Source organism: Equus asinus, chromosome 5, assembly GCF_041296235.1.
Source record: "Equus asinus isolate D_3611 breed Donkey chromosome 5, EquAss-T2T_v2, whole genome shotgun sequence".
Taxonomy (NCBI): Eukaryota; Metazoa; Chordata; class Mammalia; order Perissodactyla; family Equidae; genus Equus; species Equus asinus.
In genome coordinates this window covers 94230576-94243427 of record NC_091794.1, presented here as the reverse complement: position 1 = coordinate 94243427, position 12852 = coordinate 94230576, and the positions used below count along the sequence as shown (strand labels likewise).

General features: G+C 47.6%; 1 protein-coding gene across 1 annotated transcript; it reads left to right on the top strand.

The window, feature by feature from the left end:
- Nucleotides 1–396: 396 nt before the first annotated feature.
- LIN28A (lin-28 homolog A) lies at nucleotides 397–12852 on the top strand. The gene is made up of 4 exons (XM_014855188.3): nucleotides 397–427; nucleotides 894–1078; nucleotides 11659–11843; nucleotides 12636–12852. The coding sequence occupies exons 1-4, from the start codon at nucleotides 397–399 to the stop codon at nucleotides 12850–12852; spliced, it is 618 nt and encodes a 205-aa protein (XP_014710674.1).

Below are 12852 nucleotides of genomic sequence, written 5' to 3'. Positions count from 1 at the left end.
GTGCAGGATCCCAAATTCCGGGGTAGTCAATACTTCTAGGGCTGATGGCCCCCATCTCCAGATGTGTGTGTGGGGAGGGGGTGTCAAACCTCAAGGTTCTGAGAAGGGACACCCCAGAGGTGTCAGAGACCGCAGGGGTGGGGGAGGGCCGGAGCTGGAGCCGAGGGAAAGGGAGGGGAAAGGAGAGGGAGGGGAGGGGAGGGGGCTACCCGCGGGGGGTTGGGTCATTGTCTTTTAGAATTTGGGAGCCTTTGAAAAGCCGTGGGCCCTCCCACCGCTATTGTGCTGGGGAAGATGTAGCAGCCTCTTCTCCGAGCCACCCCTTTGCCTCCGGACTTCTCTGGGGCCAGCAGCGGCCGGACCAGGGGCCCGGGGCCGCGGGCTCAGCCGACTACCATGGGCTCTGTGTCAAACCAGCAGTTTGCAGGTTCGAGCTGGGGACGTGGTGGGGACACCTTAGGCTGAAGGGGCGCCCAGGAGCCACATAAAAGGGAGGTGGGGAAGTGTCCCCAGGCTGGCTGAAGGACCCCAAGTCCGGGTGGCCTCTTGCTTCAGGGGGCCACCTCTGGGGTAAGGAACCCTGGTGTCCCAGCGGCGTGCAGGCAAGGCTACAAGGGCAGGGGGGCAAAGAGAAGAGGAGGGACCTGTCTGGCCGTCTGTCCCCGGGCAGCATGTTGTGAGAAGAAGAGCAAAACTTTCGGGGCACCACTGGCCTCAGTGTAAGCCTGGGGAGCGCGGGAGGCTGCCAGGACAGCTCTTTTTTCACTGGCTGCTTGGTAGCTGCAGCCTGGATGTCCACCCACGAGGGCTGGACATTGGGGTCTCCATCCTGGGTCTCCGAGAGGGCCCTCCAATTCCGTGGTCCCCCATCTGAGCGCCCTCCCAATCTCCAGGTGGCTGCGCCAAGGCGCCAGAGGAGTCGCAGGAGGACGCGGCCGGGCCCGCAGAGGAGCCCCAGCTGCTGCACGGTGCCGGCATCTGTAAGTGGTTCAACGTGCGCATGGGGTTCGGCTTCCTGTCCATGACCGCCCGCGCCGGGGTCGCGCTCGACCCCCCAGTGGATGTCTTTGTGCACCAGGTGAGACCGATTCTCGTAACTTTGCCGGGGGAAGGGGATGTTGGCGCGTATATCCTAGGGTAGGTGGAGGGACTTGGTATTGGATTGAGGGAGATAAGAGCCCTCATTGTGCGTTCCCATCTTTGCCATGGCACCCCAGTTCTGAGTCCCCGTTAATTCCAATGGGACAAGAATGCAGGCCAGAGCCGATTATAGGCACCCCCCCACCCCTTCCAGGAACCCCTCTGGTTTACCACGTGTCTGTTACCTCTTTCCCCTGGGAAGGGGGCAGGGGGCAGGGAGGTGACCCCATGTGGCAGAAACTAAGGTTGTATTGTGCTTGCCGGTGGGGGGAGGGCGAGCAGGCCGGTCAGGGAAGCACATGCCTGGCCAGATCAGGGCCCTGAGCGCCCAGCGCCTTTCACTAACGTGTGAATGGAGCTCCCCAGGAGAGAGAGAGGAAGGAAAGCCTACTCCAGGACCCAATGGTAGTAAAGCTGAGAAGTCAGCTGGGTCTCCTCACCCAGGTGGTCACCCAAAACTCAAGCCCTGGGGTCTGGTGGGTTTGGCAGATCCTTGAAGGATCTCTTTGGGGACTTGAAAACTCCTCCAGAGGACCTGTCTCAGGCACACAACACACTTCTCTGACTGTCCAATTTGGTGGCTTTTGCTGTCCAGTTCCTACTAGGAAGGAAAATCTAAGGAGCCCAGGCCCTAGATCCCTGGGCCAGGCTGGGAGGGAGTTAGGTCGCAACCCCAAGTTCTCAGTTAAAGCAAGGCAACACAGTAGGGGTGAAATTCAGTGTCGCAGGGCAGGGGGTGGAGGGAGGCTAGCCTCTGGACCTATTCTCCTCAGTTTGGCATTTATGGCCCTAGACAGCCATTGATTGCTAGCCTAACATTCTTAGCCTCAAACAAGGAGTCAGAGACTTCACATTTCCCTCCTCCCTGGCCTCCCCTTCCTCTCACCCCATCCTGAATATCTTAGAAGCATTCCGGTGGTCCTGGGACACCAGCCACCCCTAACAACCGTGTAAAGGAAGTTGCTGCCTGTGTCCCTCCCCCTTTGGAGTTTAGGGCTGGACCTGGGAAGAAGAAATTGCTAATCCCAGGTCCAGGAGGTTGACACCCAGGCCGGGCAGGGAGGGGTTACTTCGGGGAGGTTGGCTTTAGGAGGTGTGGGGGAGGGGAAAGGAGGATGTGGGGATTAAGGGTTGGAGCCTGAGGGATGGTATTCTGGAGGGGGAGGGGTGGAGAAGGGAGATGGTGGGTGGACTGGTTGGAAGCAGCAGGGAAGTCTCGGAACACAGCTCTCAGTGAGGACGTAGAGTTGGGGGATAGAGGATGCAGGGAGATGGGGACCCGCCAGTTAATGTTGGCAACTTGGGGTCACTGGGATACTCAAACATCTGCCAGGAGGGCCTGCGAAGAATGCTTACCTACCCTCTTGCTGCACCCTGTTCTACCCCCCTTACCCCATCAGACATCTAGTTCTGGCTGGTAGCTTTGCCCCCTTCCTGTCTCATTTACATATGTGAATGATAACCCACAGGAAGTAATTGTGGGAGAAAGAAGGGAATTGGCCTCTTTAGATCTATTAAATCACTTTATTACAGGAACCACCTTTGAATGGCCCTCCACAGCGGGGTGGCCAGCTCCCCTACTCTCCCATTTATCTGATCACAAAGAGATTAAAATCTCTCCTGGTCTGGAGATAGACTGGACAGCTTCCCCAATTTTGGGAGGCTTGGAATAAGAGTCAGACCCAACATTTTCTTGCCTTCCTTCTAAAGGCTGCTAAATTAGGGAGGGGCTGAAGGGAATGTAGCCCCTCGTCATCTAGGATTCCTTAGTGATATCCAAATCCCGAGGAAGGTTTTCCTGAGCAAATGGACCCATGCCTCAGCCCACTTAAACAGGATCGAAAGCAACTGAAAGTCTTGCATGGCACAGAGGAAAGCAGGGAACTTCCGGCTTGGGGAGTAGAGCCCACAACAAGCCTTTTCAGATGGGTTAGCTGGGAGATGATCTGGACTTTGGGGTTTTTGAATGTCTGGGGGCAGTCCACAGTTGAATAAGTTATCAGGAGGGAGTTGAACTGGGACAGGAGTCAAGAATTTGTAACCTCACTACCACCACCACCACTACTTCCCGCCTCAAACAGTCACAGGATACTGATGGAAATTCCCTGAGCCTTACCCGGTAGCTCTGTCTTTATGAGAGCACATGGCTGGAGCTTAAGTTGATCCTCAAACCCGACTGTAGCAGTAAGTTAGACTAGTGATTCCAGTCCCTGCACTTGAGAAATCTGAAATAACTCTGGAAATCTAATGTAGATGCAGGATGATCCCTAAAAATTGTTCTGGGGAAGAAAGTGTTCCCAAAGTGGAGGGAGGGTAAGACATTTCTCTTTAATAAGAAAACCTCCCCTTCTTTTGCTGCTGGTGGTGAGCACTCCGGAGTTGGGGTGTCCGTGGTGAGAAGGATAATTGTCCTAAGAAAACATCTGCCAAGGGAGAGGATCAAGGGAGTCTTTCTAAGGAGAGAGGAAGGAGGAAAGCAGTTTAACATTTCCTTTTCCCTGCAAGATTGGGTCTTTTGGTTCCCAACACACTGTTCACTGCTCCCTCAAACAATTTACGCCCCCCCAGGAGTGGGAAAGAAAACCCACCCTTAGCCTTTAAAGAAACCAAACAAACCAGAAAGCAAGGAGATTTCTCAAAGCCTTTTATGCAGCCACAAGTCTTCGGATCTAGAACTCGCTGCCTGTCCCTGGGGTGCAGGCGAATTTAAGAATGATAATAAAGGCAGACAGCCAGCCCTTAAATCAAGGTTTATCAACCTCAGCACTACTGACATATTTTGAGCAGAATAAGTCCTCGTTCTGGGCATCCCTCAGTTGTGACAACCAGAAATGTCTCTAGACATTGCCAAATGAAACACAATTATACAGGGGAAGCTGGATCAAGAGAGAGCTAAACCATCTCCTGTTTTCCTGAGATTGACCAAGAATTCTGAGCACTCTGTGGCCATTTTAAGAGTTTGGGCTTAACTCATGCTTCCTGGGGCTCAACTTCCAAACTCCCAAGATTTGTAGAAATTTGAAAATGAGAAAAAGTCTCCCTGCTTTCTCCTGCAGCTCCTCAGAACTCAAATATGTTTAAAATGGCTTTCTGGCTAAAATGCTGTGTTAGAAGGCTTGGAGGCAAAAGAAGAGCCCAAATTTGACCCAGGGACTGAGTTTGGGTTAGGCGAATAAGTTTTCAGTACTAACTGTTGAAACTGCTGAAGCCATGAGGCTTCCTTTTTCTGAATGGATGATTGTGGGAGGTGAGAGCAACTCCAGGCAATGTCCAGATTAGGACTCTAGGGTTTGGGGGGAGGGGAGAATGTAAAGGGATCTTTCTCACCTGGTTTATAACCTTACTGGTGCCTCTGATTACTCACTTCATGTCTAGTTAGTGATACACTTGTTTATTCTCTCCCCTAACTAACCTGTAAGCTCTTTGAAAAGAGGGACTAGCTGTCTTAGTTTTCTAGTACACACATGGAGGGCTGAAGAAATGAACAGGAAGGAGTAAAGGGCTCCTGAAGAATCAGGAGTACACTAACGGTTTGGGGTCTTTGTCAACAGAGGTCTTCCTTCAGAGAAACAGACAGGAGATAGGGAAGGAATGTTAACTGATAGCTGCTCTTTCTAGACTAGTATCTAGAATGGTTGTGGTTGAACCCTAGAGAGGATCCTCTTGTTTTTGTTCATGGACTGGAAACTATGGGTTTGGTGGTCATTCATTAGTCATTTCATTTCCATCTTAACAGGAAAAATCTGATTTTTTTTTAAGTGAATCACTTTGATTTTTGGAAAGTTGGTAGAGACTACATGGGTTAGTTTAAGCAATTTGAGATCTTCTTGGGTCCTCTTTCTGAGAAAACATGCTTTCTACACAATGTCCCAAGAAAAGGTTGTGCCACCATCCTAAGCGAAGCTTCCAAGATGAGAAACTTGTACCTTGTAGTTGGTGGCACTACTGCTTGCCCTGTAAATGGTTTTCAGAGACTTGACCCAGGGCTAAGTCACATCTCAACATTCCTAATTCCACTGTCACACTCCCTACTCTACTGGAATTCCCTGTTTTGGGGGAAAACTGCCCAAGGCAAAACCTCCACTCCTTCTTCCTGCAGGCAGGAATAACAATTACATTCTATGTTAAGTCCGCCTGGGAGGGCAGAGGAGGTGGAGGAGGAGAAGGAGAAAACTTTCAGGAATAGTCTGCAATTAGCACAGACTAATTTTAAATTATCTCAGTTTGGAGTTACTTAATTCAAAGAGGAAACCAAAGTCCAAGGAGAATGAATGGCTTTTGTCAACAGTAGAGCACAACTGGGTTTCTGGCTTAAAACTCCAGGATCCTTTCTTCGGCACCCCTTGAATGGGTGAGGGCTGGGTGAGAAGTAAGCCCTCCATCTTTATAGGGACCCACCCTGGGCTGCGTCCTCATTAGAGTTCAGTCCCTTTGAAACTCCTTCCTAAGTACAGAGGGGAACTGCCCTAAGGAGCTGGGAGATAAATTTAGCTGAAGTCTTGTTTGCAGTTCGGAACCAAGCAGCTCCTTCCGTTCTTCCTGCTCCTTGCTCCTTCTGGCTGCCTTTGTAGAGACTAGGCTGATGAGCAGCACCATCTGGTGGAGAACTCCAGGCAGGAGCTGGTGGTCCCGGCCGTGTTTGAGCAGAGGTGATGTGGGGGGTTGTCTGCCTGCAGACTTTGATTCTGGACACATCTCTTTCCCCCACCCTCCCTGACACACACCATCAAATAAATGGCTTCTGGGAGAACTGGTTGGTTTCCTAGCCCTACCAAACCCTACCTTCAGGAATGAAGCCCAGGCTGGACTGTGAGGATACCTCAGGACTGAGTCATTAAAATTACTTTCATCTGCCTTTCATTTTTTAAATATAGCTACCAGGAAATTTAAAAAAATATATATATATGCAAATTGTATTATTGCATAACCCTAGCTATAGGGTAAGGCTGGTTGCAATCGGCCCCTCTGCCTCTCACTGTGAATTTGGGCAAAGTGCTTAACCCCTCTGTCTCCAGGACCTCAGCTTTAACATGGGGTTATAAGAAGGCCTACCCCACAGGTTTGGCGTGAGGCTTAAATGCATTACAACATGTAAAGTGCTTAGAACATTGCTTAGCCTGTAGTAAGCATAATAAATATTAGTAATTTTGGATAGCAGAGAACTTAGTTTAATCCAAAAATGTTTGTGCACAGCTAGGCACCTAGAACTGAGGGTATAGCCATGCACTTTATTGTCTTGAGCTAGAATGGCGCTGGGTGTTGCAGAAAAGCCAGGAACCCCAATTTCGATCCCTGCGACCAAAACAAGTATCCTGAAATTTTGACTCTGGGCCACTTCTGTAGAAAGGAGTGACGTGACTAAAATGGGCAATGTTGGAGCTGGATGGGACCTGGTTATCATTAAGTCTGATCCCCCGCTTTTACAAATAGTTAAGAGCCAGAGCTCGTCCAGGTTTCATAGAGCAAGTTGAGGGAAACTCAAGTTGCAGTGTACTTTTTTTACTCTTCCACATTGCCTGTGTGACCCTAAGGTCTCATCTATCTCTAAACTTAGAAAAGCATAAGTTGATGCTGAGGGAAGGTTAGAGTAGGTAGTGGTGAGGTATTTAGGGAGCAGAAGGCCTAAGTCCTTCAGGACCATCCAAAAAAAAGTACCTCTTGCAACTTTTCTGCCTGATTAAATGCCATCTTCCCCATGCAGTTGGCTACCACCCTCCTACCTATAACAAGTTAGGAAAGGAAGATGGGAGGCCTGCCTCCCCGACTCATCTTTAAAATAATTTATCTGGGTAAATAACCCTAATTCAGGTTCCTGTGTAAAGGATTTGACTGAAGGCAGCTGAGGGGATGGGGTCCTGTGTAGTTCGATCCCTGGAAGGGTGAGATGGCAGGTCAAAGAGAAGGAAAGATGGCTGCTGGTAGTGACTTTGGCAGACCCAGCAAGCTTGAGTGGGGAGGAAAGGTGTCTCTGTATCCATTTCTCTCACGGTGACCATAACCCCAACGTGGAGAGGAAGGAAGGAACTGGATGAGTGTGGTGAATGAGCGGGGCGGGGGGGGGGGGGGGGGGGGGGGGGGGGGAAGTGTCGGTGGAATCTGCAGCCTCTGGAACTCCAGGAATCTGCCCACCAGAACCAACCAGTGTCAACTCTTTGTTTCCTCGGGCTGGGCTCTATTGGGGGAGCTCAAGCCTTGCCCCTCCCCCTAAGGCCTTTTCTTTTTTGGAGGGGATGGGGAGAGCAGCAGGGCCCTGCTTTGTGTGTGGTTGGGGGTGGGGTGGGGGTGGGAGCAAGAATTTCAGGCTCCTTTCTGATGCAGGCCCTGTGAGGCCAGCTCAGTGGGGTTGCACAGTGATTACCTATCTGATAAGAGAAGAATTCAAACTATGTGTTGTAGAAAGGGGCGGGAGGGGGGCGGATCCAGGAGCCACCCCTGGAGACCACCAGTCGAAATCTCAACTGGTTCTGGTGAGGGGCCTGCAAGGTTTTTGGTTTGTTTTTACCTCTTCAAAAGTCTTAAACAGACCTCAAATCCTCCAATGATGGAGTGGGTGACCTGAGAGGACTGGTCAATTTCATATTGTCCCCATTTATATCCCCCCGCCGCCCCGTCCTCCTCACACTAAGCCTGTGAGGTGTAGCTGGAGGAGAGTGCTACCTTCAGTAAACTGGAGTGCAGAGGGGATTTTTTCTGTTTCCACAGATGGTAATAAAAACCAGAGTCAAGATTTCAAGTCTCTTGACACTTGGTCCTCACTGTTACCCTGCCCTGATCCAGTTCGAAGAGGTTGATAATTGCCCCTCACTGAAGATTTACGTGTGGCAGGCTATGTTTTAACTACTTCTCATGCGTGAAATCTCAAGCACCACCATAAAATTAGTATTTACTCCATTTTTCAGGTTAGCACAGAAAGGAGGGAACAGGCCCTCAGACTCCAAACCTTTGTTCTTAATCACTTATCTGCTGGATCACAGGTAGAACTGGGAGCGTCTGAGCCTCAGAGCCAACTAGGCAAATGGGAGAAGCTGGGATTACTTGGGTCAAGAATGCTCTTGGTCTGGCTCCTCCAGCCCCTCCTGACCCACTGGCTTGTCCCCGCTCAGGAAGACACAAGTCAGATCTTCAAATTCAGGGTATTTACTGAGCAACAGGGGAGGGGAAAGGGCCTTTCACCTTTTTCTGCAGTGTTTTTATTTCCTGCTCTAAGGTTCTACCCCCTCCCTCACCTCAACATTAGAGTGGGGGAGGGGAGTCAGCATGTCCCTGGCTGTTCCTGTGGGAATAAAAAGTGAAAGGATCTCCAACCTTTGGAATGTTTCTGTGATGGGACTGGTGGACGAAAGCTGCAGATAAGGATACATGGCGTATTTGTTGAGCACATTCTTGATGTTTCCATGCCTGCATAATCTTCATTAGAGCCTTCGGTACATAGTTTACTATTAGCCCATTCTCTCTGAAGGATCTGAGGCCCAGAGGTGAATGACTGACCAAGGTCACGCAGCCACAAATTGAAGAACCAGCAGTTCATGAACCCAAGCCTGTGCTCTTAACCAATTACCTCAATGGAAGTTTTGTCTTAAGTGGTACCATCCAAATTAGAATGTAAATGAGGAACTGGGGATCCCATCTGGCTAAAGAGCATGTTTTACCTAAGTCCCAGTTTGAAATATATCCCCCCTCCCCCCACAGCCACCAGCATAAAATACTGATGCCGCTTATTCATGTTCTCTCAAGCTAGGACTAGGTGCAAAGCGATCTCTTTTGCTTCTCTGAACCCCATTTTCTATGATGACTGCACCTTGTTGAAATTTGACACGTTCTTTGGATGTTTCACTATAATGGAGGAAGTCGTGGTGAAGTCTATTCAGGGTAGGCTCTGGGAGAAGCTTTCACCTCCACTAATGTGTTGCCGTTGATGCAGTAAGTGGTAAGGTGGAATGGGCTGTGAGCTTTAGATCAGGAACCCTGGGTTCTTCTGACCCTGGTTTTACCATTCAACTAGCTGTGTGAATAACTCTTCTTTTTTCTTTTTTTGAAGGCTGCCAGGCTCTTTGCAAGTGTCAATATTTTTAAACTTTGGTATGAACATCCAGTGTTTTAATGGGATTGTTCCACATATTATTCTAAATCTTTTTCCTTTTAACAATACTGTCTGGTTATCTTTTTAAGTCACATAATTAAAATCTACCTCCTTGTTCATTAATTTATCCAAAAATGTGCTCGGCACTATTTAGGTTTCAAAATGCAGAAGCGAACATAATGGCTGCATGGTATATTTTTTTAACCAATGTGATATTGAACATAGGTGTCATGCTAAGTCCTCCTGCAAATTACCTACTTATATTCTGTTCAGTAACTTTTTTCTTACTAATTTATAGGAGCTTTTTTTTTTAAGATTGGCACCTGAGCTAACAACTGTTTCCAATCTTTTTTTTTCTGCTTTTTCTCCCCAAATCCCCCCAGTACATAGCTGTATATTTTATTTTATTTATTTATTTATTTATTTGAGGAAGACTAGCCCTGAGCTCACATCCATGCCCATCTTCCTCTACTTTATATGTGGGACACCTACCACAGCATGGCTTGCCAAGTGGTGCCATGTCTGGTGCCCGGGATCCTAACCCGCGAACCCTGGGCTGCTGAAGCAGAGTGTGCCAACTTAACCACTCGGCTATGGGGTCGGCCCCTATAGTAGCTTTTTGTAGTTTTATCAGTCTAATTATCTGTCTTGACTTTTAAGTTTTTGGGGTTTTGTTTAACATTTAGATGTTTAATTCTGCCAGAATGTATTTTGCATACATATGACATAAAGTATAGAATTCTGGTTTCATTTCCAAACGGATAGCTAATTTTCTCAACTGAATTTATTGAATTGTTTTCCTCACCTTCTGATTTCTCCACGTATACTTGGATCTCCTAGTGGACTTCCCCTTATAATCTACTGATCCATCTGCTTGAGTCATACTCTTTCCGTCAGCTTTCAGCAACATTATTTTGATATCATTTCAAACTTGGAAAAAGGTTGCAAGGATAGTACTAAAAACTCCCATATAACCTTTACCCAGATTCATCAATTCTTAACATTTTGTCCCATTTTCTTTATCATTCTTTTTCTTTGTGCTGATAACATTCTTTTTTTCTTCTTAACCAAAAGTTGCAGACATGAAGCACCTTTATCTCTAAGTATTTCAGTGTGTATTTTCTAAAATAGGGTCATCCTCTTACATAATCTCAGTATAATGATTAAAATCAGGGAATTTGACATTGATACATTTGTCTACATTCCATATGCAACTTTTGTCAATTGTCCTATTTTTTCCTGTTCCAAGATCCAATCCAGGATCATGCGTTGCATTTAATTGTTCAGTTTCTTTACTTCTTCAGGCTTTGTCGTTCACGACCTTGACATTTTATATTTTACAATTTTAAATTTGTTGATTCTTAATAAATGCTGTGTTTAAGAATTTTCCAAGGCCAGCCTGGTGGCGTAGTGGTTAAATTCACACATTCTGCTTGGGCAGACCAGGGTTTGCTGGTTCGGAGCCTGGGTGCAGAACTACACACAGCTCATGAAGCCACGCTGTGGCGGTGTCCCACGTAGAAGAACTAGAACTTTACAACTAGGATATACAACTATGTACTGGGGCTTTCAAAAGAAAAAAAAGGAAGATTGGCAACAGATGTTAGCTCAAGGCCAATCTTCCTCGCCCAAAAAACATAAAAGAAAATTTTCCTTCTGTTCTATTTTACTTAGAACTTTAAATGAGAATAGCTGCAAAAAATGCTATGGCATCTGTTAACATAATGATTGTTCTTTGTTAATGTCATGTAGATTTCTTATTCTTTTTTTTTTTTAAGTGTGCTTTTTTGTCGAAGAAGATTGGCCCTGAGCTAACTTCTGTTGCCAATCTTCCTCTTTTTTTCCCCCACCTCAAAGCCCCAGTACATAGTTGTATATCCTAGTTGTAGATCATTCTAATTCTTCTATGTCAGATGCCTCCACAGCATGGCTTGATGTGTGGTGCCTAGGTCTGCGCCCAGGATCCAAACCAGCAAACCCCAAGCTTCCCAGGCAGAGTGTGTAAACCCAACCACTCAGCCATGGGGTGGCCCCTAGATTTCTTGTTCTTAATTGTCTCTTGAGTCACAGTTTATTTACTGATAAAATGAAAGTGTTAGGGGCTGGCCCTGGGGCCGAGCGGTTAAGCTCGCACGCTCCGCTGCAGGCGGCCCAGTGTTTCATTGGTTCGAATCCTGGGCGCGGACATGGCACTGCTCATCAAACCACACTGAGGCAGCATCCCACATGCCACAACTAGAAGGACCCACAACGAAGAATATACAACTATGTACCGGGGGGCTTTGGGGAGAAAAAGGAAAAAATAAAATCTTTAAAAAAAAAAAATGAAAGTGTTATCACACTTGTTCTTCCTACTTGACAGGAATAGGTGTATGCAGTTTTCTATTTGTTTTTGTTGTGATGATAACGTTAAAATCTACCATGTTTCCCTTCCCCAGAGTAAGCTGCACATGGAGGGCTTCCGGAGCTTGAAGGAGGGTGAGGCAGTGGAGTTCACCTTTAAGAAGTCTGCTAAGGGCCTGGAATCTATTCGAGTCACTGGCCCTGGTGGGGTGTTCTGTATTGGGAGTGAGAGGCGGCCAAAAGGGAAGAACCTGCAGAAGCGCAGATCAAAGGGAGACAGGTATGGATTGAGAGGCAGCTTATGGAGGTTGATAGGGACATGCTGGGGATGAGGATAACTCTCCTAATCTTGCCCCTTTCTAGGATCAGGTTGCCAAACATAAAACGAAGCCTGTGGTCCCTGGCAACTTCTGGTGGTGGGGTACCTGCTGTGGATGTGGGAGACAAGGAGAGGGCAGTATGTGAGGAGGGCACTTGAGATGACCTAGCCTTCTATTTAAGACAAGTAATTTTGCTCTGTGAGCTCTAGCCTCGATTAAGTAGAGTCCGTGATACAAACCTCTCTTGATTATTTTAGAACTAAAGGAGACCACAGATGTGAAAGTATAAGCGGCCGGGACAAGATGGTGTATCTGTATCTGTTGCTTCTTCAGGTCTCCAAATGGCTGGTTTCTTTCATCTTAGCTCTGTGCTCTAACAGATCATATAGTCTGACTCCTTCAATTTCTTCTATATTTTTAATGAATGACAGGTACCATTTTTTAAGGGTATTGTCAAGTCTTAACCTGTCCCCCAAATTGCAGTTGCCAGTTGAGGTCTGTGATTTCTATTCTTGATATCTCGGTATTTCCAAGTTGACATGAATCTGAAGATATCATCTAGACAATTACAGACTTGTAAAGGACTTGAAGATACCTAGTCATATTCCTCCTTTTTTAAGTGGGGAAATTGGTTTTCGGGAAGGGTAGTGAGTTTAGTAAGAACCTGGACCAGAGCCCCAGGTGTCCTCACTCAGGAAGGCTTCTGATCTCTTCTCACTTTCTCTCATCTTGACCATCTTGCTTTGACCTAGGTGCTACAACTGTGGAGGTTTAGACCATCATGCCAAGGAATGCAAGCTGCCACCCCAGCCTAAGAAGTGCCACTTCTGCCAGAGCATCAGCCATATGGTGGCCTCGTGTCCACTGAAGGCCCAGCAAGCCCCCAGCTCACAGGGAAAACCAGGCTACTATCGGGAGGAAGAAGAGGAGGTCCATAGCCCTGCCCTGCTCCCAGAGGCCCAGAATTGA